Consider the following 26,504-nt stretch of genomic DNA (forward strand, 5'->3'; position numbering starts at 1 on the left):
GGATTATCTGCACAGCCCTTATAAATACACTACTGTTCTTGTGTTCTATAATCTGCCATTTGCAGATTACATGTGCATGAAATGCAAAAAGCTGTTTAAATTTAAACTACAAATGTGTTTTGATTTGTGCTGGTCTCCAGAAGTAAGCCAAAACAATGGCATAATGCTAATAATGAAATACTGCAAATATAATAAAACATTAAAGACTATTTCTAATGTAAGAGTCTGTCATTATTCACACTGATACTGTGGTTACATTCTTCCTTTTATTAGGGGTGATGTACAAATTCTGAAAATTCTTCTAGATACAGAACTTCATTCTCTAACAGTTTTAGGTATGTAACAGGTAAATTATATGTATATTTTAAAAAAAAATAGCTTGTAGTTATTTGGCTAGAGACTCACTTTATTTTGAAATCTGACACCAGCAATACAACACAACAATCCTGAAACAATCTGAGAGCCTTTCAGTTTTTCTTTTTAAACTATGTAAAAAGCTACAATACTAAAAAATTAAGTACTGTGCTCAGGTAAAAAAAACCAAATACCATTGCACTGAGGAAAACTTTAATAGGAAAACATCACTAAAAATGTAAGCAGATGCACTTTGAAGTAGTAAATGTGTACTTGCACTACAGAAGTATCAGGAACATTCATAGACTACAGAACCTATTTCAGAAAAGAAACGGCAACTCAGTTGCTCACTACAATACAAACCTGAGCAACTTCTGTGTTGGCACCCTGTGCTTCTGCAGGTTCAATATTACTCGCAGGTACTGGGCCGAGCCGCTCCTTCACCGACTGCTTCACTACAGGCAAAGTGGGTTGCTGCACTAAGGGCTGGATCACCTGGAACATCACCCCAGACCCCAAAAGGCACAGTACAAGATTAACAACAAAAGGCTGCTACACGTCATTCAGTTAGTACACGATGAAATTACAATGGCATTTATGTTTACACTTCTGTCCTTCTACCATTCAACGGCTTTTTCACCTGATCAGATAAACAACCACTTCAGGAGATTTATTATGTTATACTGAATATTTGCGTAGCACGAGTGTCAAAAACATCTGTTTTGCATTTGCAGCTTACAGAAGTGACCGAACAACTATGATTTATTTCTATTAATTACATTTACTCAGCTAACTTAAATTCTACCTGTTAGAACAAAACAGAAAAAAAAAGAAAAAGAAAAAAAAAAATCTTCTGATTCCTCTCACAACTCTTTGACCATCAACCATTTAGTTATGAAAAAATAATACAAACTTGTACCACAGACAATCTCACTTTTTACAGTGATATGTCACTTCTCATCTCCTATGTGTTTTACCTGGACAAAACATAAAAGTAAGGATACAGAAATGTGCAGTCATGGGACTGAAGGAAAAGAAAAGAGAGTAGATAATCTTTGAATCTGCCATGGATATACCCTGACAGCTAACACCTTTCCTTTTTTTTTCTTTGACAAAAACATTCAACAGTTAAGACCAAAAAATATGCTTCCAAGCAAGCTTATTGTCATATTTATAGCTCTCAGAAGGTCACCTAATCCATTTCTCCACTGTAGGGCAAAGTCAGTTTTGCCATTACTGACAGTATCTATCTATCTCGTTCTTTCAGGTTTCCAATGAAACAGGTCCTGTCACCCCTCTAGATAGAAGTGCTTCAGTAAGCTTTGGCATTAGAAAATGTTTTTTTAATACTTAACCTAAATCTTTTTGTGCTGCCTTTTAAGCCCACAACTTCCTGTTTTATCTACCTCAGATGTGGAGAGCATATTATTTTCTGTTTCATGGTAGAAGCCTTTTATTTGATGATTTATTGTAGTTGACTCCCACCATCTTTACCTAAGTACTTCCACCACTCTTGGAAATTCTACAGCAAAAGTTTTCCAAAGTAAACCTGCTGATAAAATAGCAATGGCTAAGAAATTGTGCTGGACCAGATACTACTGAACGGATAATTTAAAAATCAACTGACTTAACACTGAAGAAAATTCAAAAGCCTGTCTTTGGTGCCTCACAGAAAAAATCTGGTTGGAAGCCATTACAAATGCAGGTGAAATTAATTAACCCATAACTAATTAACATAACAGAAATCTCGACAAAATGCAAGTATTTATAGTATATAAAGAAGAAGTATAACGTTTCCATACTACTCACAGATATGATACCAAATACTAATTTCAGTAACAAGTAAACATTCATGCTCCTGAAAGACTTATGAACAAAAAATACCTGTTTACTGACTCAACAATTTGTTAAATATTACACCTTGAGGTAGAAGAGAGAAGAAGATAGAAGCATTGCACTTAAAATTTTGATTTCCTGTACGAAGTTTTTCTTGTTACTGTGTGCTGATAATAGACTTCAAAATGCAGTCTGCCTACACGTGCTGAATGGCTGGTCTTGGTGAAGCAGGAATATTCAATACTGTCCCCAGGACTAGGGGGAATTCATTCTCAAACCAGCAAAGTTAACTTGCTAAAGGTGGTGTTACTGGAAGCTGTTAACACCACTAAAACTTATGGGACTACTAAAAATAACAAATATATAGATTGAATGTTTGTTTGGCAATATAGAGTTAAATTCCAATAATACTCCAAACAGCATAATCAGCAACAAGCTGACAGTGCAGCCCGGGCTGTCCTCTGAGTAAGAGGAAACGTATGTAGGAATGCAAATGACGTACTCCGCTGCCCTCTTCTGGCTTAGATGAAAATCAAGCTTAGAAAATAAATACCATTTTGAGCAGCACTACTTTAGGCAAAGTATTAAGGATATCGATAAAATTGAAAGGATAATAATAGGGAAGATAGCAAGACAGATGTCATTAAAACCGAATTAATACCATCAAGAGAAAGCAGGAATTCTCAACTCAGAGCAGCAACTGAAAGAATCCTCTACCAAGTCATTCATGTATTATATCAGCATATATAATTAAGTGACCACTTCTACAGAGCCTCTATCATATTTCTGAAGCACAGAATGTGCTGCTCCACACTGATGGCAAATCCAATAGAACGGGATACACAAACATTTTGAAGGATTTGCTACACCAGCTGCTAACTGAGAAGACTCGACTCAGAAACCCATAGAGCCAGGGAGAACCCAAGGTTCCCTCTTCTCCTTGAGTACAGCCACTACCGTACTGCTGACAAATCTGACACAAGACTTGGCTTGGTTACAAATCTACCCTTCACAACAGCAACTGCAGTTTTGGGGTTTTTTATATGTTGCCAATGGTGCTATGAACATGACAACTTTCAAAAGGTGTTCCTCTGTAATTCAATAAAAAAATGTAGATTAGAATGTTTCAGTTGTAAGGGACCCACAACAATCATCTAGTCCAACCACCTGGTCACTTCAGCATTGACCAAAAGTTAAAGCACATTGCTAAGGACACTGTCCAAATGTCCAAATACCTCTTTAACAGTGACAGGCTTGGGGCCATCAGCCACCTCTCTAGAAAACTTGTTTCATTGTCTGACCTCTCTCTCAGTGAAGAAATGCTTCATGTCCAGTCCGGACCTCCTGTTATACACCTCCAATCCATTCCCAGACCATTCTGTCCTTGGATATCATAGAGATCAGCAACTACCTTCCTACTTAAAAATGTCCATGAACCCTTTCTAGAAAGTCAATATCTCTAATGCAGTTCTCCTCTTCCACTATTGTTCGCAAGTCCTTAGATGTATGTGTGCATATCTGTGTATGCTTAGGTGCCTCTGTGTAAAACAAATTCTTCTACTACATCATACAACAATATGCATGTTCAATGGGAAAGGGAAAAGAGAAATAACCAGAACCTCTTGGAAAAAAATGGAGATAATCTTACATGAAAAGAAATATAACTCTATTGCCTTTCTTATGCACAACAGAAGAAATTAAAAAAAGCCTATACGAATCTTACTTAGCAGAGCGCTGCATCAAATCTTGCTTGAGATGATAACAGAGTGGAATATACTAAAAGTCACTGAAGAGCTTTCTTTAAATACCTTGTCTCATCTTGCTAATCAACTGCTGACCGTTGTATATGAGGTCAAAGAACTTACAATTGAAAAGTGACTTTTGGAAATTAATTACATGAAGTAGTCAGTATTTCAAAAGGACCTAATTTACTTGATATAAACATTATGTTAAAAATGTTTTGCAGATTCTATTTTACATAACATGCTAGAACAGACTTAGATTCTCTACCTTCTGTGTAGCAGTCTGGATTTGTGGTGCGCTGCCTTCTCGATGCCAATAAACTTTAATAAAACGATTATTTAATACTGCTTCTGTACTTGATATAGCTTTCTTTGCTTCCTCATGTGTGGCAAACTGAATAAGGGCACCTTCTGGATCACCTTGATATGCAACCTAAGATTTAAAACAGAAGAACAAAACTTACCACACAGAGGATTCTCATTTGTGTCTAAATTATCATTAAATCATTAGCTTTTAGACTTAGAAGCTTACAATTTACACCCAGTATGTGCCATTACATAAATACTTTCCATTCATGAGCCCATTAGAAAGGCCTGGTGTCAAAATCAGCCTTGAGTTTATGCTAATAAACTTTAAGAATAGTTTAAAAACCTGAAACAAACAAAGTAAAGCAAAACCCCCAGACAACCAGTATTTCTGTTTGCAAATATGACTAGTTGTTTGAAAGACAAAAGGAAGTATCAGCAAAGTAAAGAAAATTACCACAAAAAATGCAGGGGTCAAATAGTAGATGTCCTATCGCATATCAAAGTTAGACAGCAAAGGTTCATTTTGATTTCCCTCCTTTGAGCATTAAAACATTATTTTGCTTCAAAAGCCAAAATTATACTTTTGCAAAAAGAGCATAGCTTGCAATGTCCATATACATATCTTCCTCTCCATACACATCCATATTTTACTTGTCTTAATGAATAATACTGCGTGCTAATACACCCATATCCTCAGGTAAACTATAGAAAGGTTTAAGAAATATTTAATAGCAATTAAGAGAGATGTAAAATCCCTCCAGTGTTCAGACAGGCACAGAAGGTGCATTCTGTATTGTGTAAGTACATACAAAAATATTGTTGCACCTCTTCATTCCAGCCCGCAGCGCAAACAAGAAAGGGTTTAGAAAACTGCAAGGTAGCATCTGAAACTTGTTGATAATGAAGCATGGTGAAAGGTCACAGGAAGTCGCTTAGAGACTGGGCATGCAATACTGACATTACACTTGCAGCCTGCAATATGTAACATCAGCCTACATCAGGCTCTGGTTCTTTCACTGCTTTCCTCTCTCTTCAATTGCATACTGGGTGACTCCAATAAGCCACAAAGTAATTTTAACCGACAAACCATCATTACTAGAACTAGAAAGCAATTATGTCACAGAGACTGCTTTCTGGATGAGAAATACAGGTTATCTGTATTTACAATTTATTTATGAATATACAGAGAACTTATGATAGTAGATTCAAACTTGAGAAAATGGGTGAGAAAAACTCAAAATTTTCAATATTTTAAACAATGTCTCTTAAAAGTCATCTCTGAGGAACATATTTGTTCAAAAGATGACTAGAACATTTCATTTCTGCTTCTTCAACAGCAAGATCATTAAAAACCAATGAGATCTCTTTACAGAAAAAAGTTAGGAAAATACTAAAGAGTTTCAGGGAACCAGGAAAAACCTGGCAACAACCAAGTTTTAGCTACTACCACTACCTTTATACCAAAGCATAATGCTTTCTCTTTATTGACTCTTACCTGCAAGTTGACTAAGTTTCCAAACTTACTGAAGTGCTCATTAAGTTTGCTGATGTTGTTAAGTTCTGGGGGAACTTTTCTCAATTCAAGTTTTGTATTTTCGTTTCCAAACTGCACTTTCTTCTGGAAACCTGGACTATTTGTTCTGTTAAAATTTTGCCTGCAACAAATAAAAAATCAAGCCAGAAATCCATAGCAAACTAGCAAACAAAACAATAAATTGCATATGCTTACACAGAAGCATGTGTGTATGAGACACAAAGATCTGCAGATTTAAAAAAACAATGCAATTGTAGAAAAGTAGAGTACAGGACACGTGCCCATATACCTGCCAGCTTCCCCACTGATATTCTCAGCATACCCCAGCACATAAATCTGAGATCATTCACATTCATTTCCTCATGTCAGTAATTCCTGACTTCCACATAACTTCTCTCCAAATAATTGTTTCTTAGCTATTCCATGAAATTTCCCTGCTACTGTTTCACATAACTATTACTTCAAGGCCCTCCTCAGTCCCAGCAATCTCTTAAAATCTCTTCCAACCTTGCACCCTCTTGTTTTTTTCTCAGTAACATACCTGGCAACTCAAATCAAAATAGCAGTGATAAAATTCACATTCCACAACTTTCACAACTAAAATCAGTCATCTCTAACAACCATCACAGTGCAGCCTCCCTGTTTCTTAGATCACACCAACTTTAAAAGAACAGATCTTAGTATCACCCAAAGCAATTTCATTTATCTGTATACTACCTTTGACAGAAGACAGCAAAATACAGATCACATTATAGTATGATTTACTTTAGTACCATCAGTGTACTCACAGTTTCACTTCTTGCAATTTATAGAGGTATACATATGTTTCAGAATACAGTAAAGAAGTTCATGAAATTCAAACTCTTAAGCCAACACTGTGTTAACAGTAACTCACTTGTCAAACCAAGTCTTCTTTGTAGGAACTCCACCATCCCCTGCACCAATTGTTCTTTTCCTGGATTCGGCATCTACCACTATTCTCATACTACTTTTATTAGGAGGTTTTTCTGTAAACAGATGAGAAGATTTCACTTTTTTAAAATTTATTTTCTGTGCATTTGATTATAAAAAAGTATTCTGTTCACACTGAATTTGCACTGAAAAGCACAATTGTTTATTTTGAAATTACTATGATTCTTGTTCTGACTGAATCAAACCTTGGCCACAGACTTCTTAGCCATCAACAGATGTTGTGACAGATCAAAATAGCTAATAGCACTCATTTTTGTCACAGTAACATCACATATACAGAAAACAAAAGAGGTGTGACAGAAGGCATCTGCCTCGAGATGACTGCACTCTGATTCACAATGATTCACAATGTCCCATGCAATACTCTGAGGCTCACACCACTCCAGCTAACACCTTCATTCTACTATCAGATGGCACACACAAAAATGGGCATGATGGGAAATGCACAGTACTCCAGGACACTAACACCTAGGAGCAAGATTTATGGATGGACTGGGAAAGGAGTCACTTTTGCTGAAGAACAGGAATCACAGTGGGGGACTCCTCACTGAAAATACACCAACAGAAACATAGTAAGATTAAATAGAAATACATACAAATGCAAATTAAAACCACACTAAAAATGGTTTTATTCCTTTTCCATTCTTATTTAGCGTGCTGCTGCTTCTTCTCAGGGCCACAGGAACTGCGAGGTTAAGATTATTCGTGCATAAAACTGCTACCAGGTAAAAATGACTCCCTCCTCTCTGCAGCAAAAATCATCCTGAGATTCTACTACAGAAACATTAACATTTTTCTGTACGAAAGATATACAAAGTGACCAGTTACTACAGCTAAGGGTAAACTGCAATACTCCAGCAAGAATTTCATTTTACCTGCAAAAATGCACAAACAAAGCAATTATAGACATAGCTCCCTATCCAGCTAAACATCTAATAATTCCAGAAGATTTTAGGAAAACACAGTATTTTCCAGTATTCTCTCGATAGTTCCTCAATCTGCATAAATGTAATATAATCAGCTAAACTAAGTATAGCTTTGAGAGCATACCTCTGGGTGGCAGATCCATATCACCTGATGTGAGTCCTATCAAATTTGGTCTTTGGGCATGTACTCTATGTCTATACATAGGTCTTGAAGTATTTGTTATACTTGGAGCTTCTGGATTATAGCCATCTGTGTCATACGTTTCTGGTAACAAAGAAATTGTCTAATTAAAATAAATTGCAGTTAAAACCCCTAAGGTTTCAAATACAATATTTAATTTAATTACAAGATAGAGTTATAATAAAAGAGTTGTATAACCACTATCATAAAAAACCATCGTGCCAAGTTTTCTGTTTAAACACAATGAAAATACTCTCCAGTCAAAATTCACACTTAATATGCAAATTTTACTTCCATCTTGAACTAAGTCTGAAAAGAAGAATGTTAATTTACTGTCACAGACTATATGATACAAACTTATTCTCCCAAACTATGACATTATAATCGCTATAAAGTACACTATAATATGAATCAATGTTATTCTATTTAGCAAACCTTGTGGGCAAAGCCTCAGTACTACACCTGCTGTAAAAAGAGAGGGTGGAGCAGGAGGCGGCTGGTGATGAATACCCGTGGTAACAACAGTAGGAACTGAGCTGGTTGCTGAGTTTGGGGGGGCATCCATGCCAGCAGGCTGCAATGGTGGAAGGGGAGGGGGTGGTCCTGTCAAAAACAAAGGAAAACACTGCACTCATTTATTATCCACTACACTTTCATTACATTCCACTCATAAGGAAACTGATCTAAAATGCTTTTAAGGCTATTTAAGAAAAAAGAGGCTGAGAAGACACGTCTGCACACTTGATGCCGCACCATAAATTCACAAACCACCCCCAATACCAAATGACTCAACCTGGATTAGAGAGAAAAGCATTTGAATAATTTAACATTTCTCCAAAAACCTTCTCTCTACCAGCAAAATTTAATTGCTAGCCCAGTATTCAACTTTACTAACAGAAGCACTTTAAAGCTAAGTAAAAGCTGGTCAAATAAAGAAATCTTATTTTTAAAATTAAAAAGTATTTTTTAATGTAACAAAAATATTCCATGATAACAATAACTAATTTGACTGAAATTATTTTTCCAAATACCCAAGATGAAACCTTCAACTCTACGGGAACTATTCTAAAAATTAAGGGGTTTTTTGGTTGTTTGGTGTGGTGGTAAATTTCCTGAAATGGCTCCCTGCCAGGACCTGGGCAGCAACTGGCTTGACTTTTCTTACAAGTTACATAACACTCTCAAAGCTAAGCAGTCAAGCCCAATCTTCAGTTTAATCATTGAGAAGAGAAGGTTTTGGAAGAAGTTATAAAGTGATATATCTGAACTTGTGAAGCAGATTTGAAAATAGTATTGTAAGGTGGAACCGACCAACCCAGACGAGACCACACCCTATATTAACTGACATCAATACATTCATTCATATCTTTCTTAAATATACCATCAATAGGAAATTAAAATCATTTAAGAAATTTATAAGCAATATCAAATATAAATTACTGCTGAATAATCTGACCAAGTGGGACACCTAAGTTAATAAAAAAAGAGAGAAAGGCACACAAGGCAACTGAGCACTAAACTTTGGCCACTTTATAAATGACAGCCAGGCACATTAAGTTTTCATGTAATTTTTAGTGCTTCAGCTGAAGTACTTTTCCAGTGAAACAGTAAACAAAGTGGAGAATTTTTCTTAGTTACAAGTTTAGTTTTACAATTAATCCCAAATTATATTTTCAGGTATAAATTTGATGTGGTCATGAATTACCTTTATTTCTATTAATATAAATGAAACAGAAAGGATCTGTTGTTTCCAGGATCTTCCCTTCTTTAACCAGAGTCAATTTTGGACAGCTTCTCTATAATACTCAAGGAATTTAATTTTGTGTTGCCATGTTTCTGCTTAAATACAATGAAAATATTATTCCATACTGAAGTGTCACATTTAGCGTGCAATATTTTACAACAACCAACTGTGCAACAACTATCATCAGGAAGAAGAATTTTGAGATAAGCTGTGCCATAGTAGAGCACAGTTCAACTTTCTATAATGTAATACAGCTGGGATTCCTCAAAACAGCTTTTTGCACCGTGTACAATTCAAGTAAGATCCAGGTTTTTCTACTCAAAAATGGAATTTAATCTTCTTTAATTACCTGTTACAGGTGGAAGGCTAGGTGGTAAGGGGCCTGGTGGTGGTACTGGAGGTCTAAGGTTAACAGGAGGAGGACTCAGAATTGGTGGAGGGGGAGGAAGTCCAGGAGGAGGTGGTCCTTCGACAACAGGGGGTTGTGCTGGAAAAGGCAGAATGCCAGGAAGATTCACATCTTCTACCACTACGGGATCGCTTCCATGATCAAAAGGGCACATGTCTCCTCTCATACAGAAACCCTTCTCTGAAACATCGAAAAGAATTTATGTTAGTACTCAACCACTGTAGTTCGATACAGAGTAGATACGAGATGTTCAATGTGTAATGTGGTAGTTTATAAATTAAGAGCTCCACATACCAGAAGTTTAGATTAGAAAATTAAATTGACCCTTTAACTTTATTCTTAACAGTCAACACACACGGACATTGTAGAAACTTGCTAGCATAAAAGTGTTCAACTGTTCTTGAAGAATTAATTCTGCACTGAATTGTAACAAATGCTGAAAGCAAAAAATGAAATCTAGATGTCATCACATTAACAAAATCAATTTGTTTCTAAGCAGAAAGTGCGATGAGGATTGAGAAACCCCAATTAAAAGTTAGAAGTTAATATTACAAAATTCCAACATGAGCAAATTCAGTAATTTTTTTCCTCTTTCCTCTTTTATGTCAGGAAGTATTTTAAACATTTGGCATAGTTTAATATGATTACTTAGGAGCAAAATTTTTTATTTACATATAACATATGCATTTGTAAATATTAAATATATATAAATAAAAATCAATATGCATTTACTTCTTTTCTTTTACACACGAGTCAAAAAGAAGCAGGTCAGAGGAGAGCCACAAAAATTACCAGGAGTCTGAAGCACCTCTCTTATGAGGAAGGGCTGAGAAAGTTGAGGCTGTTCAGACTAGAGATAAGAAGGCTCTGAGCAGTGAATTTAAGTACTCACTGCAGTCTTTAAGTACTTCAATCTTTCTGGTGGGACTTGAAGTGATAGGACCAGGCATGAGAGTTTTAAACTAAAACACTGTAGACTCAAAGCAAATATAAGAAAAAGAAATTACTATAATGAGGGTGGTGAAACAGTGGAAGAGGTTGCCCAGAAAAGTAGTGGATGCCCCATCCCTGGAAACATTCAAGGTCATGTTGGATTGGGCTCTGGAGCAACAGGATGTCATTGACAATGACCATGCGCACTGCAGAGATGTTTGACTAGTTGAGTTTTTTAGGGCCCTTCTAGCCCAAACTGCTTTATTATTATCTATTTAGCAACAGTGTCCACAAAAACAAACACCAAAATACCAGTCAATGCAAAACAGGGAAAAACACCTTCTAGTAAAATAGGAAGAAAGAGGACTGCCCACTTCCTCAAAACATGATGTGGGGAAGCCATATGTACTACCTCATCTTCAGGAAGAGTTATAAAGCACATTAAATTGCAATGTTAAACAAAACCAGAAATTTAGCAGAGGGTAAAGTGAAAATTTGAAAGTGCAAACAGAAAAGCAGTATGATGGAACCATACAGCCACTGAAGAGAGAAACTTCAAAACAAAATGACACATTCACAATTCCAGTTGCTCCACAGCATTGCTGTGATGTACACTGGCAAAGTTATTCTTTGGAAGTATAACACTGCAAATGCTTGAAAGCTCAGTTTCCTGTTTTCTTTGCTTAAAAAAATTTCTAATCAGAGTTCTGAATGTAACCTGGCCTAGAACTTAAACTCCTCATTGTGGTACACAACAATAACAACAGCAAAATCCCTCCGAAGCAACTTTATGAGGAGATTTCAATTCTCCTGAGCCTCCAGGTTGACCGACTGAATTAAGGCACTGCCAGCTGCAGCAGCCTCTTGTATGTATTTTGGCACAAGACATTTAAAATGAAAGCTTAAGATAGAGATAAGCAAAAACGTAGCAGTTTTAAGAAACACCTACACAGAAAGAAAAGATGGTCTAACATGAGCAAGGAAAGTAAGGTGCTACCACTGTCAAAACCATTAAATACAGTGCTTAGTTGGAACATGACATAAGACAAAAAACCTAGGTAAAACTCATTTTTTTAATAGATTTTTAATATACTTTTTATTTACAGTAAATAGTTCTAGCAAGTAAAAAATATACAAACACTAAAAGACCAAGCTGTCTTAAGTCACTAAAAAGTGGTACAAAATTTGCAATCAATAACCGTGCAATAGAAAAGTCCCACTATACTAGAGAAGATCAGAAAAAGAAAGGTGAATTACTCAATCTTTTCAAAAAAGGGGACAATCATAGCTGTAGGAAGCAATTAAAAAATTAAAATGTGCTTACCATCATAATCTCTACAGCGTTTCTTTGGCAGCGGAGGTCTTCCGTAGGAGTTGTGGTCCAGCTGCTCTTCATGGAACTCTGACCAACTTTCAGTAGTGTTATTTCCATGATGAGCAGGAGCAATAACAGTAATAGTACTGCTCAGTGTAGGGACAGGATAGTGCCCAGATGAAATATTCGTCACAGAAGAAACTGGAGTATAATTGTTCTCTAATGGATCTGTTCTATCCATGTCATATTTTGGCTTTCCCAAATCCCTTTCTGTAACAAAAAAATAAAAATAAAAATTATATTGGATAATTCCTTATCCACCTTTTCACCAGAAGCAGCCACTACTCTCTAAGCATCTCCACATCAACTCAATACACATACAAGATAATTGAAATGTTCTACAGGTTGCCCAAAGTGCCTGTGGAGTCTCCACCCTTGAAGTTGTTTATAATTCAGGATTAATAAATAATAATTAATAATTTAGCTGGTCCTAAGCAACCTGATCCAGTTTATTTGCTTTGATAAAGACTACACCACCTTCAGAGGTCTCCTCTAACCTCAACTACTCCATGATGCTACGTTCCAAAGGTTTAACCAGAAAAATAATAATCTGTGAAGTACATAGTCAGACCCTGGGCTGTTTTAATAACAACTATATCCACAGTAGAGCAGATACTCTACTTAACTGCAGGCAGAGTACATCATCTTCAGTGATGCACATATTTTAAGAACTTCACATGGAAAGTTTTTTTGAATAAAGGGAAACAATGGCAAGAAAAGGGTAACCATCACTTGAAAATACTATAAACGCTAGAAATTTTTAATGTTTCAAGACAATGTTATTGCTATTTCTTCATTCTGTTGATCTTCATTTTCTGTTCCACTCAAATGCATGTATCTATTGCATGCAAAGCTTTGCCATAATAGATGAAATAATAATGCTTGACAGGTGTGGAACACACCTGGGCAAATACAGCAAGTAAAATGACCTTTTATTCTGAATACATATAAACCATTCTCTTCATTTTCTAGCATTATCACCAAAAAAAAGAAAATATCCCAATTAAGACAGAACAGTTATGCCATGACATAAGTTCATTGACTTAAATAACTCCACATTAAAGGAACATTATGAAATATCTTAAAAGATGGCTCATCAGTGTGGATAAAACAGACTTTTCTTCATGTTCTAAGAAAAAGAAACAACACTTTCACTATAAAATAGTGTCCATAAGGTACTGTTATTTCAGTTTATGCAAATAATTCTTAAATTAAGACTTAATCATGTTGTAATCTTTTAGTTAAACTGCTGCATGTTATTTAATTTGCTTGTTAATAAGTTGTTTGGAAAATAACTGCTCTCATATTTTCAGAAATCTGCATCCCTAGTTTTAAGGTTGGGTTACCAAGGCCTGTTTTACAGAAAGAAAAATAATCAGGAGAGTTCTACCAGACTGTTTTTACCTGTACATTGTCTAAGACAGAACAAAGAGATAAAATTACTTTCACTGCTATTTTCCAATTTACCATTAAAAACTATTGAGGAAAAAAGCACTCTTTTCAGCTGAAAAAGCAACCCTCTTCATAAAGAAGTTTAATTCCACAAACTATTGCACTGAAGCCTTAAGTCCTACAGATATGTGCACAAACACAAACATTTTCTGTAATGATTTCAGCCCTTCACCTATGACACTGAAGAGGAAACAAGACTGAAAGTCTTGAGCTCTAGTGTTCTGCTTGTCAAGTCATTTACTGCCAAACAGGCAGCCTCCGCCAGTTCCACTTTTGTAGATGAGTATTAATTTCTGTATCTCCCTAAACCAGATTCTGAGTTTCCTAAAATTTAATGAAATGGAAATAACTTATATTTTTCTCCCTCTCTTACAACATGCTTGAAAGTGGCCAGCACAGACACCTCAACACAAACGCATTCAAGAAGAACAGAGCTTAAGAGAGGAAAACAAGCATTGAGAACACAATCACAAAAGCCTCATTTCCACCGAAAACAAAGCTAAATTTGAATAAAGAAACAAGAACAATAGAGGAAATTCTAGTACATTTCGCACACAGTTTTCAAGTTTAGTTTCTAAATTTTGTAGAAAACATTCACCGTATTTTAGAGACCAACTGTTGGTACCTCTGCTTCGCGTTCTGCTCCGGCTTCTGCTCCGGTCTCGATCACGGTCCCGCAACCTCTCCTTGCTCCAACTTCTACTTCGACTCCTGCTGTAGCTCCGACTCCTCCCTCTCCGTCTGTTGTATCGATCCCTATAGGAATCTCTTCTGGGAGGATTTCGGTCATAATCCCTCTTTCTAGAACGTTCATCTTTTTTCCTTTCATCGCGGCTCCTATAAATGAAGTATTAGAGGTTAATTACAAGAATTACGAGGCTGTACTTTGGAATCTTAACTACTTAAAAACTTTAAGAAATGTTAATGGAAAACTAGAGAAGAGTTACGAATTGTATGTCACTTATAGCCACTCCTTTCCTCTCAGAATGATTTTAAAATTAATTTTACTTATTTGTTTTATTTTTACCATACCTAAGATTTTAAAACAAATATAAATTTCTGTTTCGGCACAATACTGCATATTTCCCAAGTTGGAAACAAACAATAACTTTGGTTATTGAAGGGAGCACATTGAAATCAAAATTCAAACTCAGTATCAGGTAATATAAACCACAAATCTAACACCAGAATTACTCTTAAAACTCCAAGGATGGTAGCTGTGCAGAACTCAAGAGACAGGTTACACTGACACACACTCGCCACTTAACTACCTATGTGAAAAAGCAACAGAAGTCACTTTTTTAGGCTTATCAGATGACAACACAGAAGCAAAGTATTTAAGTCAGCAAAAAATCCAAATCTATCTGATTCCTGATATAATACAAGGGCTTAAGCAAAATTTTTTACCTGGTGTCTCTGTAGCGAGAACTTGACTGAGGAGGGCTGTGATTTAATCTTCTAGAGAACTTTTTCTCTCGCTCTTCCTCTTTAACGATCTGAATTCAAAGCATATATATTAGATCAAAACATGAGTACACCAAAATGCAGACTTCTGCATAACCAAATAAAACCAACAACTCCAAACACTGACCAATCAGCAGTAATACTGAAATTAAGTATTTCAGTCTCTAATATAATCAGAGAATCTACATAATGAGTTAATTTCTATTTCTAGGAATATTCAAAGCCCTGTTTGAGAGAAAATAAAATAATCAGTCTTTAATAGTGCTGCCCTGAAAATACAGCTGCTTTTACTGTAGGTAGACAGAAAACCATATTTAGGCTGTGGGAAGATTTGAAAAGGTATGGATATTCAACAACCAACACCAAAGTCTTTTTTTCATCAGCAGGTTATCTAGTTCAGTTCACACTTAAAAACACTTTCATGCAAGCAAACCTGGGCTGCTACTGAAAAACTTACTCTTCTGGCTCAATGAACAACATAAACATTTGTGACAAAAGGATGTTAATCCAGATCAAGCAGCTGAAGGAATAAGAACTGCCATTTAGAATGGCAGCCTGGATTTATGGAGAATTAAAATGCAGCACAACTACAACAGCAAATTTGACCAGAGAACTAACACAGGTTGTACTGCAGCTCTTACACTATTCATTAACTTCATTTACCTTTGCCACAGCAAAACCACTTGGGTTAGAAAAATCATGCAGCAGTGCTCAACATGCCAAGCACAAATCTTATGTTATTTTAATGCTATCATGTAATTATTAATAATACTATTAATGAACATAAATTAATATTCATATACATTACTAGCAACTATTACTAATAAAAACTATGAAGTTAAACACGCAAGTAAATTACATGAATGAGGAAAAAGATGTACATGTAAATTAAAATCAATTCCCACCTCTTCTTTTTTTGTCTCTTTTTCTTGGTGCTGAAAAAATTCTACTTTCAGGCTTCCTGATGACGGCTGCTCTGGTGGAGGTAGGTAGCTTTTTGTATTCACAGCATCAAACAGTTTTTCCACAAATATCTGAGTTTCTAAAAGTAGAGTGTACAAATATCATTATACAAAACCATGGTTAACATTTGCTTTAAATATTAATAAATAAATAAACCCAAAAACCCAGGCAAGCAATCAAAACCAGCACTCAGCAAAAAGTTTAAACAACAAAGAGTTTTTTCTTTAAATACTGTGTTCCTAATTTATATTTCAAAAGGACATTTACAGAGTCAAAAAACATGCCAATAATGAACAATGTTTCACAAAAGTTTTCAATTCTTGATTATTTAACGTCTCTTAATAATGCATCTGGATAAATATTTCTGGACATATATACAGTGGTTCGATACCTGCCCAGGGAAGTTGGGGGATGCCCCAGCCCTGGAAGCATTTAAGACCAGGTTAGACAAGGCCCTGATAAACCTGGTCTAGTGCGAGCTGTCCCTGCCCAGGACAGGCGGCTGGAACTAAAGGATCTTTATGGTCTCTTTCAACCCAAACCATTCTATAATTCTGTGCCTCTGTGAGTACTAACAAAACATATACCCAATATATGCATGCTAACCTATACACCTGGGTTTTCTAAAGTTACTTTATGGAAATTGAATTACATCCTACAAAGCAACAAAGCTAATAAAGAGATCAAAGCCCAACTCTATGGTAAATGACTACTTGAATAAATTGAACAGGACAGAATTTTCACTCAATCTTAATTGTTATGACAAAGCCCATACCTTTCTGAAGAAATACATCCAGCTGATCAACACACAATGCCTTCAGTTCCTTTTCACTTTTATCCTTCTTTACCAAAGCCAGAACATATTTAGCTAGGGCAGATGGATCTGCATCACATCTGCAAAGAGATTAAATTAGGAAAAAAGAACCATTTTAGTTGCAGTAATCAACGTCCAAAAGTGGAATGACCAATACATATATAGGACAAAACCATTTCCTACCAAAGCAACACTCAGGTGTATTTTTCAAAACAGAGTCCAGATATATAACATTTCTAAGTATCACTTTCCTTTTCAAGATAACAATTGCCTTAGAATATTTCCTAATACTGGACAAAGAACACCAGCGCAAACTGGGACAAACTATCTCCTAAGAAACAGCCTCAACTGCCTGTTTTGTATTAAAAACAAAGACAACAAATACTTCCCTAACTCCCCAAAGATGGAATCAATAGTTCTGAATGTAACACTGAGTAATTGTTATCTGAGAAAAGTCAGTCTATCCAATTGCAAATTAATACAGTGATACTATAGAAGTGATTTATGCTACATTAAAAAAATTAAATAAAAAATCAGACCCTATTCTCCTAAAACTTTTGAACATTCTTATTACTTCTTACATATGAACACCATGAAAACTGAAACTGATTTTTTCAGTTTCAAACTTGGCTTCAAAAGCCTAAATTAATATATTTTAACAGACACTTCCATAAGAGGTACACTGAAAATAGAGAGAAATTTAGGGGATCATTATCCATTTGACATCTGAGTACAGAATTCAAGAAAATACGATTAAATACAGAGCGCCTCAATGTAGATGTTGATGGTCTTATGCACATCAACAAAGAACTCAGAATGAAGAAAGCCATGTATCCACATTCAGTAGGATATTATCTAATATAAGTGGTATATTATTTTTACAATGTTTCACAAATAGGAATCTACAACGAACTTCGTGGTAGTCTTGTAAACCTGCCAAAGCAAGTGAGACTGCTGAACAAAACAATTCATGTTTCAAAAAGAGTAACTCAGGAAATGGTGAGACACTGATCTTAAACAACTTAATCTCCTTATTTAGCACATACCAAAGGAAGACTTCAGGCCCCACAAAATGACGCAGGATTGAATGGATGCATACTGGTCATGTGATACAGACAGCTTATCTGGGTGGTCACAAAGTTTGTACTAATGTTTTAAAGAACGACGGTTACAAAAAAACTGCATTGATGGATCCTAACTGTACATGCTTTCTAGCAAAAATAACCAATAAGAAAAATTTATCTGTGGTCAGGGATTTGCACTTAACATGGACATTGTACAAATACTACTCTAGCATAGAGGTCCAACAGTCATAATAAAGGAATAAGAAGTTTGAAACCCCTTCCACAATGAGTAAGATACAAATGCTGAAGCTTAATTATTAATCTAAATGTTGATAATTGAAATGGCATTATTTTGGACACTAGGTAAAAAACCCGAAATCCCTAAACAAACATATCACAGCACCTAATTCCTCTCACCAAAGAAACTTATCTCCTGCACAGCAAGCAACATCCCCCATGCAAACATATCCACTAAGCAAAGGAAGCCAATCTGTCAGCATCACTTATGGATAGCCTGGGCCCAGCACACAGAGGCCTGAAGTTAAAGGTCAGAGTTTCAAACATAACCCAGTATCCTTTAGAAAGCAGGCAATAGTAGAATTTCATGCTGAAAAAGCAACATGGACTGCTAGTGGACGTACCACTGTGTTCCATGTTAGTCTCCTTTAACTTATAGATAAAGGAAACAGGAGTTCATGATCAGTCTACATTCCAAAAGAATTCAAACACACTAAATGGACAAAATGAAAATACATACTGTGAATCAAAAACCAGACTGTAAACTGACTGAAAATTCTTCAGAAATTTTTTACATCTTGTTTGCCCCATTCAGGTCTAACAATTCTTTATCCAGATGAAAATACTGTCCAAGCACCAAGTCAGGGCACAACCTGACAAAATCTCCTACAGTGCAAGCAGTAGGACTCTTTAACACTGCAAGCACCTGAGCACATCAGCAAAGCAGATTATCTAAAAGCCCAGTGTTGAACACTATTCATCACAGGTTGCAATGAGGGCTCTCAGCCTTCAGCAGGCCCTAAGACCAGCATTTCACAACCTTTCAATCCTTGAATTTGCAAAGTTATTAACTTTTTTTCATTGTTTCTTCATGCAACTCCAATGGCACTTCAGATTTTCAATACCTCCCAGGTTTCAAGCTGAATCATGCCATGGAAAATAAATGTGCTGTTTTCATCATGACAGGTGGGGAGCAGACAATTTTCACATTATTATCCTCAATTTTTCTTTTTTAATGTCAATTTCCATAGATTTGGTTCTTATTCGATAGTAAGAACAGTCAGCTGTCATTGTTCAAAATCTGCTTAAATTATACATAACATTCAAAATTTGGGGGGGAGGCAGGGGGGGGGGGAGGCAGGGGGGGTGGGAGGGGGCAGAAATAAAGAAGAAAAAGGGGGGAGGAAAAAAAACCCCAAGTCAATCTAGAAGGTAAAAAACCTACTGCTCTTAGCTATTACAATGTGTTTTAAATCTCCAGCTCCTACAGCATTGACTATACAACAACCTCATACTCAGTTTAAAGCAATTCCCCTTTCATGAGAAGTATAAAAACTAGAAAATCTTCTCTGGAAAACACCTAGATTGTAACAAAATAAACAAACCATAAACTATCCCCCAAAAAACAAACCAAAAACCCCACAAAGCCACACAAAACCAACAAACAAAACCCCAAAATCCAAACAAACAGATGTTTTAAAATAATGAACAGTTAATGCTTTCATTATCCCTGCCATGATGACTTCAGATATCTTTTCAGTCCTGTTCACTCACAGGACTTGAACTCATTCACACAACAGATATGCTTATGAAAACATTCTCAGCGAAAATATACTTTTAATTTGCAAAACACAGGATCAATTTCTGCTGTGGACCCATGCACATGTTTCAACACATGTCACCCTGTAAGATCACATACCAACAATGCAAAATAATCACACTGAATTCTACTATTGTTGTTATTCAGTGTGTACAGAGGAACTTCTACAACAATAACAATCTACATGCTTTCAATTTTGACTACTTAAACACTATTTTAAAAAAATATGAACAGGCAAATTATTTCAAATTGACACTACTTAAGCAATAACGAATATATTGAGTTTTGTGGTACAGTGAGAGGAAGATGCTTTTGTAAATCAACATTAAGAGCTTTTGTAAATCAACATTAAGATTTTATGTGCTTTTAATTTTTTAAAATAAACTGCAAATGATCTTTACACAGAGGCTGATGTCCTTTTTTAAGTACTGACTTGAAACAGAAGTCTCCTCTTCTATACTTGTTCTTCAAAGCTTGAAAAAAACTCCACAAGCAATGTATCTGTTGTCTCCACACTACTGTGAAGACTGTTTCTGCAGACAGTACCTTAAATAGATCTAACACGTTTATAATTTGATCTTTTATTGCTTTTCAAACTCTTGTAAAATGCCCTTTTTGTAAGATGATGCTGAAATTAAACTGCTAGCAACCTCAAGTGGTGAAAAAGAAGACCAACTGATCTCATTAAGTAAAAAATAAATTCAGAGTTTACAAAACCGTGAATTAAGGAAGTCTGCCTGAAAATTTCTTTATAGCTATCAAGAGCTCCAGACATCATCTTTATTCATTTTGTTTTGGGGTAGATTTTTTAAAAAGCAATTACTTTCTACTTTTTCACTCAAACTTAATTCTGAAATGCTCTATACAAATTCTCCATCTACTAGTTTAGTCAAAATCCGCTGGTTTGGATTATGGGGCCTTGAGTTTTTCTGATAAACAAGATCTTATGTTCTCTAGTTTAACAGTATTTTCTTAAGAGAATAGCAGCCTTTGTTCGCAAATAATATGCAATACGCTTGCTCTGTCTTTGTTGGGCATACATGGATTTTTCACCAGTTTTGAGTTAGCTTTGTCAGTTTTTCTAAACCTCTCTGTCTTGCATTTTATGCTCTTATAATCGACTTCGGTTTTTTTAACAAGTAATGTGAGAATAAAAGGCACCCATGCTGGTGGCAGCAAATAGACTGTGTACTACAAGGATTTATCACACAGTATCGTACTGTGTTCTTGCAGATTGAAAGATAATAGAGAAAGATCCTTAACTGGTATCTCAGAAAAATGAGAATACCAGTAATACATTTCAAATACTCTAAAGTTGCTCTAAAAATGAACAAAAAATTTATATTATGATTCTACTGCTCACTGAATCATATACATTTTCAGTTACTAAATACAGGTTTGAATCCTTAGCTAAACTTGAATATAGTGTGGCACATCAGTCCTCACCATAAACACAATCCATGCATTACAAGTGTGACAGAACTTCATACATAAATTCACTCTTACAATAAAGCCTGGTTTCTAGAAAAATGGTCACAATACATCGAAGCAAGTAGAAAAACAGTTCTCAACTCTGATTTCCTTATCTCCATCCCTTCAACATTCTGTAGGCATTGGCTGCAAGCACTAATATGCATCTGTAATCACAAATTTCTCTTCCTGTTTTTGTGTTTTCTTTAACAGACAAACAAACAGCATCTGGTACAAGTAATCTGAATTCATTTCCACTGCAGCAAATAGATCCCAGTGTGTGCTACCATTAAACACCATAGCATGTTTTCTTACATCCAATTTCTGAAGATGTATCTTTGTTCCTAGCAATGTTAAATGTTTTCACCTCTAGTAATACTTTCTTGCAGTCAGTACTAAGTCAGAAAACACACAGTGCCTACTCCTCTCTTAATTATTAAACAAGGAAGGCTGCTCATGCAATCCTGCTTTAATAAATAGCATTGAATACATAGGCATAGATGGAAGAATTCGCTTGCTAGATCTCCACATGCTCTTCTGAGAATTATACTGATACCTCCAATTGCTATGTAACAGATAAAAGTTTCAAAAAGAAGAGCAACTCCAAATCAAATATTTTGCTTCAATCACAGAAGGAACAGTTCAACAAAGATGACAGGAAAGTTCCAAAACCGATGTTTCTGACCTCACCTGTTTTTGCAGTCATTATTTGAAACTACTATTTCAAATAAACGTAAACCAGAAAAGCTGAAGCTGTCAGGGTAAATGTAAGCCTCAATTTTTTGTTGTAAATAATACTTGAAAAAGGAAAAGTAATTTGGCTGAATCACCTCTCAGTACAGTCTTTTCTTCTCACTTGAATACTTTGCAATTCCTGAAACTCTTTTTAACCTATCCATTTCCACTATGTTCCGAGAACCCACTTTGTCTTTTTTAATCACCAGGCAACTACATACATTAGCCTTAACTGAAAAATGCAGCAAATGTGGTGTAGACACTAAAGGTGTTTGCAAAAACACATTACTGTTGTAGCTATATGTTCAAAAGTCCTTATTAATACATAGCTAACTTTGTATGTACATACTACTTTTTTAAGACACAAAGAAACTACAGAAAGGGGTTTTTTCTTCAGTTTTAAAATTAATATACAAACCAAAATGATTCTGCAAATCCTGAAACTAGTTCCTTGACAAATTTAAGCTACCACAACACACTGAAACCTCAAAAGCACGTCTGTAGTCCTCCAGGCAACAAATGGTGGTGCTGTAAAGGAAATAACATGTAGGTGCATGCTATTTGTCGTGCTCTGATCCTGAGAGTTAATAACCTAAATTTCAGAGTCTAGTTCTGTTGCCTGAAGACCGATTGTTAAAATACTGCTCAGTTCTTGACATTAACCAAGGTGGACATGGTTGTGTTTGAAGGCTGAGAGAAATGCTTTGTACTTGCAGGGCTGAGTGGGTGCAGAAAGATGTACACTGCATACTGGGGCAGCGAAGCCAGCCTAATTCAGGCAGTTGCACCACTCCGTTGTTACTATTAAAAAAAAAAACTACAAAAAGCTATGGTGTTCAATAAGAAAAATAAACAACCTCATTCAGCAAGATCCAAGTCTTATCTTGAGACACTATCGTGGCTAAGAAGGACCACTCTTACAATACTCACTTTCATTAACTCTCTAACAGTACTTAAAGCAATAGAAACACATTGAGGAATGCCGCAGCCTCCAAAGCTGCTATTCAAGCTAATGATGCCGTTAAATCAGTTCTGAATTATTATGATACCCAGATCTGACATGTTCATGCAGCTGCAACCAGTAATTGGCAGCCTAGAATGCCACCCCTAGATTCAAGACAGCTCTCATGAGGCAGAACAGCTGTCAGCTTGCTGGCTCTCCAACACCCATTCAACGCAGAAAGCAAAACTCATCACAGTGTTTCTGTGACTTGCAACACAGTCTAAAGAGTTTCACTTCACTGCTGATACTCACTGTCAGAAAAAAAAAAGGTTTCCTGTAACTGGAGTAATTTTCTCCTTTTTATTTTCTGATTATAACTATACTTAATTATACCAATCTTTTTATACTAACATAACATTTTTACACAGAAGCTTAGCAGTATCAGCACTCTAAGCTGGGAGCCTTGACTTCTCAAATACAGTAGCTCTCTGTGAGCCAGGTGAACAGACTATCGAGTTTCATAACAGATGTAGAAAAATAACTAGTGTTAAAAATGACATACCACTGGTGTGCACTTGTGCTTTATTTATCTTAGTTACAGCTTCATGCAAAGTGTTAAATTGAAATGAAGAGAATGCTTATTGCTTCTGAACATCTTAGGAAGTTTCATGGAAAATGACAGAAATCTTATGGTGGACCAATGAGCGTTATTGGTAGGATGATGTGCCACTTGAAAGGAATGACAAGGTTTTTCATTTTAACTTATTTCTATGCTTTCAATGTCCTGGTTCATTAGCATATTCCTTACACAACTGTTAAACCTTCTTTATACGCTACCTTTTGTCAGTAACCTGTGAAGCCAAAAAGAAAAGGTTGAAAAGCTTGACAAACAAAGAATAGTGAGGGCAAAACACCCTCACAAAACACTTAACATAAAATATTCCAATGATAAATATACTCAAAATATTCTTTAAACAATTTTAATTTTATTCCATCCAATGTAAGCTGTTACAATACCATAATCACTTACAGAATTCACCAATGCAAAATACCTTTCCATTTCAATGAGGTATGTCTAAATACTGCATAAATGTTGTTGCAGTATTTCATGTTTTTTTCAAGTTTGATTTAGTACAGGAACAAACCTCTACAAATGTGTAAATACAGTGAGGTGGAAAAAAAATAGATATGGGAGCCTTAATCAAATCAAAAGTAAAATTCAGCAGGCCACAGAAATATTTCAATTTAATTTATTTTACACAAAGTAATTAAAACCAAGGAAACTTTCCAGTGTAGAGAGTTAAGGCAAGGGGGAGAACATTACAATGGCTTAAAAGCTAAATTGTGAGTGTAGCATTAGTACAAAAAGCTAGGTTTTTTTTCACAAGTAGAGATTGAAACAAATTCAACAAACATAAATTAAAGAAAACCCTACCCAGAACTTTGCCAAGTCAGATCCTGATATTCCAGCAAGGACTATACACATACTTTATAGAGTATCTGGAATGGACTTGCAGAAAAGAAACCCATCAAATTGACAGGCTCAGTGAGTGCCTTGTTAGTATAGAAATCAGAAGTGACAGGTGTACAGTTATATTCCAAGTTTAACATTATCTTCCAACACTTGACAGAAATCAGGTCACGGACAAGAAAGTGTGTAACACAGAAACTTAGCTCGTTGCTGTCTAGAAGCAACAAGGATGTCTGGTAACAAATGCCTTCTTTACAGAGCTGACTGGAGTTGAACATACAAGATAATTCTAGTCAAACACAGAGTAGCCACAACACAAAAAGCCTCTTGCCACTTTATTTGTACTGGTACTACATTTACATGGCTGTATCTGTAATGATTCTGAGTGTATATTTAGCAATTCTCTGTGCACCACACAGAGTTGTACGAAGAGTTATTTCCAAAATCACAAAAGCAGCCTCTTCCTAAAGAACTGTAGAAAGCTCCTAGAGATCTATTACCCCTCAAACGGAACTGAACTGGGCAAATGCTCCAGCATGGTAGCATTTTTGCAGTTTCTGCCTCACTGCAACAAGACAAAACTCAGATAAGGCGTTTTTGTATGGATGATCACCAAGGCTTTGCCAAAGCCATTAGAGTACAGCAAAACAAACAACCAACCCCAATAACCTACCACTAACAAAAATTCCAGATCTTAAATCCTCCACCATTTCTCTCCCTCAACATTCCTGTCTATGAACAGTGTTTCCCAGAGACTACATGTAAAAGAAGTCCAACAACCAAACCACGTCCAGTCCATATAATTACATAACACACTTGTTTCATTGTATTAAGAAGTCAGCATTTTTAGAACTGTTTAAAGATTAAATGAGACAATCTTTTTGGCTATTGCTATATTTTAATTCTAAAACATTACGTTTCAGAAGTACATGCATTATGGCCTTCGGAGTAAGTTACACATCCTGATTAAAAATGCTAGCTCTTTGGAAAAGGCAACTTGGAAAGTGCAGCATGTTCTAACTATGCAGCTCTGGGTAACTAGCACATAAATATAGATCTAGACATGCTTGTATAAAATTTACTTATGTTTCTTCTTAAATGCACTTCTACCCTTACAAGCATCAAGACACCACCCACAATGACCTAATACAGTGGTGCCTTTCTTAGTGTAGTTAGAAGGTTAAGCTACATACCGTGAAGCTAAAGGTTTCTGAAACAGCCACTAGACAAAAATACCTGGCACTTTTGTTTCATTAACAGGAAAATACAAGTCAAAAATCATTTCTGGGCTACAGCAACACACTTCCAGAGGATCAGTAGTTAGTGCCTTACTCTACTAGCAGTGCAACAGTTACTTCTTTAGAAGTAGGTGCACACTGAAAATTTCATACAGCCAGAAGCTACAGCTGCAGTCACACACTTCAGATAGCTGAGTCCAAAAGCACCTCCAAGAGTATTTCACTGCTAGGACAGGACAATACATCTTCACCAATTCTAGCGTATATTCAACAATGCAGGACACTGCAGAAAACTGACAGTCACTGCTGGTTTGTTTCTCCCAAAGCTAAAAATTCAGGAACTCATCCTCCTCCAGACCAGCATCTCCCTAGCTCTCCATCGTTTTCCAAAACGACAACCACATTTGATCTGCTCACATACCACAACTAACCTAACAGATACATGGCTGGTCTTCTTAGTAGAAAAAAAAGCTGAAAATTGCACTGATCATGAAAGCTGAAAATATCAATTTCACCCTTTAAGTGCTGACTGTTGCTAACAGAGCTCATGGTCTAATATTCAAACAAAGAAACATGGACCAATCTGAGGCTGTTCCAAGCCTCTTAACCAGCACACTCTAAAACACTGATATCAAGCTATTAACTAAATAACCATACAAGAAAGTACCCAGAAACTAATAGTGAGCATTATGTAGCAGAGGACTAGGGAAGTCTATTACCCCAGAACACAACATATTG

At 35.9% G+C, this 26,504-nt stretch overlaps 1 protein-coding gene across 3 annotated transcripts in view; it reads right to left on the reverse strand.

The window, feature by feature from the left end:
• RBM26 (RNA binding motif protein 26) overlaps positions 1–26,504 on the reverse strand; it is a 50,924-nt gene that overhangs the window by 22,735 nt on the left and 1,685 nt on the right. For 2 of the 3 annotated variants that reach the window (XM_033051410.2, XM_033051408.2), the window contains exons 2-13: positions 16,970–17,088; positions 16,137–16,273; positions 15,175–15,263; positions 14,393–14,604; positions 12,265–12,525; positions 9,948–10,187; positions 8,290–8,457; positions 7,798–7,938; positions 6,671–6,782; positions 5,737–5,896; positions 4,201–4,365; positions 718–849 (exon numbers count right to left, since the gene is read on the reverse strand). In XM_033051410.2, coding sequence (XP_032907301.1) covers positions 718–849; positions 4,201–4,365; positions 5,737–5,896; positions 6,671–6,782; positions 7,798–7,938; positions 8,290–8,457; positions 9,948–10,187; positions 12,265–12,525; positions 14,393–14,604; positions 15,175–15,263; positions 16,137–16,273; positions 16,970–17,088 — 1,936 coding nt within the window. The remainder of the gene's footprint in view (positions 1–717; positions 850–4,200; positions 4,366–5,736; positions 5,897–6,670; positions 6,783–7,797; positions 7,939–8,289; positions 8,458–9,947; positions 10,188–12,264; positions 12,526–14,392; positions 14,605–15,174; positions 15,264–16,136; positions 16,274–16,969; positions 17,089–26,504) is intronic. The other variant, XM_033051409.2, reaches the window with a different exon arrangement.

This window comes from Catharus ustulatus, chromosome 2 (assembly GCF_009819885.2).
Source record: "Catharus ustulatus isolate bCatUst1 chromosome 2, bCatUst1.pri.v2, whole genome shotgun sequence".
NCBI classification, from domain to species: domain Eukaryota; kingdom Metazoa; phylum Chordata; class Aves; order Passeriformes; family Turdidae; genus Catharus; species Catharus ustulatus.